Source organism: Nestor notabilis, unplaced genomic scaffold, assembly GCF_000696875.1.
Source record: "Nestor notabilis isolate BGI_N333 unplaced genomic scaffold, ASM69687v1 scaffold8993, whole genome shotgun sequence".
Lineage (NCBI taxonomy): Eukaryota > Metazoa > Chordata > Aves > Psittaciformes > Psittacidae > Nestor > Nestor notabilis.
Window position 1 is genome coordinate 5,436 of NW_009921449.1, and position 5,247 is coordinate 10,682.

The 5,247-nt window shown below is 44.1% G+C and overlaps 1 protein-coding gene across 1 annotated transcript in view; it reads right to left on the reverse strand.

The window, feature by feature from the left end:
* Nucleotides 1-4,835, reverse strand: part of PSMC6 (proteasome (prosome, macropain) 26S subunit, ATPase, 6) — a gene marked incomplete at its 5' end in the record, with an annotated part of 9,990 nt that extends 5,155 nt beyond the window's left edge. The window contains 3 exons of the mRNA XM_010011154.1: nt 3,429-3,481; nt 4,374-4,413; nt 4,756-4,835. Coding sequence (XP_010009456.1) covers nt 3,429-3,481; nt 4,374-4,413; nt 4,756-4,835 — 173 coding nt within the window. The remainder of the gene's footprint in view (nt 1-3,428; nt 3,482-4,373; nt 4,414-4,755) is intronic.
* Between the last annotated feature and the right edge of the window lie 412 nt (nt 4,836-5,247).

The window sequence follows — 5,247 nt, forward strand, 5'->3', positions numbered from 1 at the left end:
AAGCTGGCCCATGGTTTCACAGAGACATGATCTCCTGGACAAGCGATCCAGACACCAGCCTAGACCAACAAACCTGTTGGTTGTCACAACTGACCACCTGCAAAGCTAAACCAGACCACAGGAATAATTTTTGTTTGCACTGAAATAGATCTTGAGCAGCAAGTCATTAAACACTCCATCACTTTTGAAAATGAATACTATTTTCTAGATTATAATAGGCTGGTTTGCTTTGGGTTTTTACTGCTGTCAATATAACTGGATTAGTGAGAGACTGAACCCTACTCTCTGCTTGACATAGGGCAGAACCAGCTGTTTCAGAACAAGTAAGCAATCCTCCTTTGAGAGCACCCGGAACAGTCTGCCTGCTCAAGTCCCAGTCCGCCACCCTTCTGCTCAATGGCTTTCCCATTTCTGGACTGACAGAAGGGTGAGTAGATGTTCCTAACCTATTTTCTCCAAGCCCTCCATTATTTCACATAATCCAGTTATAACCCATCTTTAAAGTTGGATATTCCAGATGTTATTCTTTTGCTCTCATTTATCTCAGCTGCCCTACTCACTCATCTGCTTACTCCATTTTTATGAGATTTCTAAGCACAGCAGCAGTCCTATTCCAGTACACCCTGATAAATTCAGCTGGAATTAACACTATTAACTTGTATTTTTCACCTTATTTTTAAGAAACCTCGTCTAGGAGAGCAGTGTCATCTCTCACACAACACAACTTTGAACAATGATCACAGATTACGTCCACATCTGAAGAGTACAAAACCTATTTATTCCAAGTTTTACTGACATGGCACCTGAACAAGGATTTTGACAACAGTTTGCAAGCACTGCCTGAAGCTTCCCATCGCCCCCACTAGGGGGATTTATAAGGTCCCTTGCCCCTGCGGGTTCTTTAGTCTCTCGTGGTGTTCAGGATCATACTGTCACTCCTCCTATACTGCAGTCACTAGTAAGACCTCTTTCCTGCGAGCTAATCTTAATAATCTGTAAAAGCTTGAAATTCTATCAGATTCAACATTTCCCAACAGATTCAAATTATTCCACAGTGAGAAGAAACCAAAGAGAAGCTGCTTGACCTTGAATGCCTTAGGAAAAGCACTTCAGATACAAGTAATTTTATTTCAATGTAAACAGTGTCGCTTTTTCCTCCTCAGCGGCACAGCACACCCACAGTGACTTCCATCCAAAACTAGTCCTTCCAGTAGCCTGTGAAACACTCCACAGGAATTCATCTGTCTTGGTATTTTGACATTTTGAAACCCATCATGGGTATGTTTTTTTAGGCTCTGGTATCAAATCAAGGATCTTTTAAGATCAGAAAGTGTTTTTACTGAAGAATAAATTTAAAAGTATGTGTTGCAATGCCAGGCTCATCCAAGCACAACTTATTCCTTAGCATTTATCTGTTTCAACAAACAACCCCAAGACTACCTCACATGCCCTGAAGTGGAATTAAGGATACTTATGTTCCAGAAAAAGTTTGCTCATTCCAGTGGAAGAAAATAGTGAGTTTGCACCATAATTCTTGAAAGTGATGAAGCTTACAATTATTTACTTGAAGAGCATTTCAACACTAGCAGTTCTTGCAGATGTTTTACACAAGCAAAAACAAATGCAAGTATCATGGCACTATGCTTGAGGGCAGTCAAGAGTACCTGTATATATACTACTTGAACTAATACACCTACTGGCACTCATGTTTCTCCAATAGTTTGTCTCCAAAACAAGGAGAAAAGGTCCATCCTTACTGAAAAATATACAATCCATCAACAGTCAGCACCATAGGAGAACACTTACTGCATGAGTTTTCCTCACTGCTTACTGCCAAGCACTGTTAACTGTGGGCCTGCAGTGGGAACTCTCCTGCTGCCCTGCTTTTCAAATTGCTCAGAGCACAGCTGGCTCCCTCCTCTGCCTCTGAGCTCCTACAGCCACCCCAACACCTTGATGAATGAATCACCTGAACAGTACTGGTGAACTTCTGTGTGTTAGAATCCCAGACTGGTTTGGGCTGGAAGGGACCTTCAAGTCCATCCAGTTCCAACCCCCTGCCATGGGTAGGGATACCTCCCACTTGACCAGGTTGCTCCAAGCCCTGTCCAACCCGGCCTTGAACACTGCCAGGGATGGGGCAGCCATGTTGGAGCTCTGTCACACTGATCTTCAATTTAACTTCCACATACAAACCTTAAGCTAATCCAGATATTCTGGATACTGCAAAACATTTGCATGTTAGTCTTACAAACACATTTTCTTTCTTTACATAGAACCAGTAAGAGTTAAAATTCTGCACTGAACACCAGTTTCTCTGCAGAAAGAAAAGCCACCTCTAATACACCACTACATGTCTGCTCCTCCCACTGAAGGAATTTGTTTTTCACAACTTCCAAAATGCAGGAAAACATGCTACAATCACAATGTTTTGAAAGCTCAGCTGTAGTTACTTTTTCCCACCATAAAGGAATCTGCTTAAGATAAAGTCACAGCTGTTAGAGAATCTCACACTTGTTTGTGCATTAGAATCATTAAATGTTGCTGCCTTCTTGGGATACATGATCCTTCCCTGGGGTCACTGTTCTCTGTTCAGAGATACTTTATGGTCTTGCATTTCATATATCCTCTTCTTTGCTTCCATTTCTCAAAGTCAGGGATGGGTCTAATTAAATCTAACTAGAGATTTGCTTTGCTCCCCCCCAGTGGCTCTGGAGTTGCAGAACAAGTCCACTACATATTCTGGGTCCTACATACTAGGGGTTTAATTACTCTAAGGGGGGTCACATTCAGCGTTCAGTTAACCAACAAGCATTTAAATGACACCTGCAACAGAATGCTTTATTCTTTGTATGAGAATAAAAAGCGAAGAGCACCTCTAAGTGGTTGCTGCCAACTACAGCAGATGGATTCTGCTGTTCACAAGATTAGGTATTAAAGTGTCTGCCTTCTACAGAATAAGACATAGGTAAAAAAAGGTGTTGTCCTGTGGACTGGGAGTGCCAAGGCTTTAAGGTCCCTCAAAGTGCTTGAACAGGGGCCTTGCCTACTATAATTATTTACCGGAGTGTAAAACCATTAGGAAAAAAATACATGTGTGTTTAAAATCTGAAGCTCAGCACTACAACAGCAAAAGTCAGATGCTGTATTCGCAGCACAGCACCAGAGACCTTACACAGCTGATTAATTCTTATAGCAATGATTAACTTCAGGGAATTCAAGATTAGGCAGAAACACAGAGCTTCAACTCCATGAAAAGAATAAAGCACATGCAAGGTTCCAGGAACTCTGTGTACCGCTTTGTCTTTACTAGGAAGTTACTACTACCAGCTACAAAGGCAGAGGGCAAGCAGATACCAGATACTTAATTCTCCTAAGCACCTAGATTATGAAAAGCAAACTTTTATGAATATTGACAGATCAGGTACCTGACGACGACAGCCAACCACGTATCTTGGTCCATTTGTAGCCTTCACAATAACTGGAGAGAGAAGAAAAAAAAAAATAAAAATTCGCATTTACTTGATTCACTGCTCTGTTAAGCTTCTTCTATTTTCTGCCAATATCCAGATCACCACAGAATCATAGAATTGTTTGGGTTGGAAGGGAGGATCATCTAGTTTCAAATCCCCTGCCACAGGGTTGCCATGCCCTTCCTTCTCCAGCTTTCTTGTCACCCCTTTTAGTTACTAGAAGCTGCTCAAAGGTCTCCCTGGAGCCTTCTCTCCAGACTGAACAAGCCCAGCTCTCTCAGCCTGGCTCCAGAGCAGAGGTGCTCCAGCCCTCTGAGCATCTTCTGGGCTCACTCTAACAGGTCCACATCCCTCTTGTGTTGGGGGCCCCAGAGCTGGATGCAGTACTGCAGGCAGGGTCTCACCAGAGTAGACGGGGAGAATCACCTCCCTTAACCTGCTGGTCACTCTTCTTTTAATGCAGCTAAAGATGTGGTTCTCTGTCTGGGCTGCAAATGCACATTGCTGGCTCATGTTAAGCTTCTCATCAACCAACACTCCAAGTCCTCCTCGGGGCTGCTCTCAATCCAGTCGCTGCCCAGTCTCTGCTCGGGATTGCCCCAACCGAGGTGCAGGACCTTGTACTTGGCCTTGTTGAACTTCATGAGGCTGGCACTGCCCCACCTTTCCAGCCTGTTAAAGTCCCTCTGGATGCCATCCCTTCCCTCCAGCGTGTCAACTGCACCACACAGTTTGGTGTCATCAGCAAACTTGCCGAGGGTGCGCTTGATTCCACTGTCCATGTTGCAGACAAAGATTTTTATACTCTTAAGTTTTTAATCCTACAAATCTTTAGCCAGAATTTAACTACAAAAGCTTATTTTCAACACCTCAAAGAATGTAACAGCCCAACGTACTTACATTTCTCTTCTGTTAGCTGTTTAAGAACCTCGCCAACGATCTGCAAAAGAATAAAAGCAGTATTAACCTATAAACTACCACCCAAAACCACCTGTAACGTTTGTCTCAGGACACTTAAGATGACTGCCAGCTTTGAAATCCTCTCTCTTGCTTCATGCTGTTCACTGGTGCTTTTCTTTAACACATCTCTGTTAAGCAGGACACATACAGGAAACCTCCCTAACCCACACACTCAGCACGTGCTCCTGACAGCAAGACCCCCAATTCTCTCAGCCACTCTGTTCCCACTTTTTCATGATGCCACAAAAAGACTGAAATGGTACTTCCAGGCAGGTTCACTGTCAACCACTGCTACAGGATACCATGACCTCGTTTTTCTTACCTGCCCAACACTCTGCAAGGCCTTGAGATCATTTTCTGACTTTTCATATTGCTTAGTGAGCTCCTTCAGCTGTTCCCTTACTAGAAGACAAAAGAAACACAGGGATTCACTAACATTCAATCCAACAAGAACTTGGGACCAGGCCCTTTTCCAGAGCTACAGCTTTGAGAGAACTCCATGCCCTGCAAGTCACCCTCCTGCAAGCAGAGCTGAGCCCCTGCTCTGCAACACCAGGGACCACACACCCTCGGCAGGGTGGTGATGGGCACAAACACTCTGCAGAAGGCATCTAAAAACCCAACCCCCAACGTAAAAAGCTCAAATACAAAGGTACCAGCGCCTCTGCACAGCACTGGTGCTTATCCTGTCTGACCGATGTAGCACACAGCATTTGGAACAGAGAAATAAGAAGCTGACAGAACAACTTCACGGGGGAAAGAGCTAAGGAAGCCCCCTTCCTCCGCCCGGCGCGGCATGGAGCCGGCAGGGCCC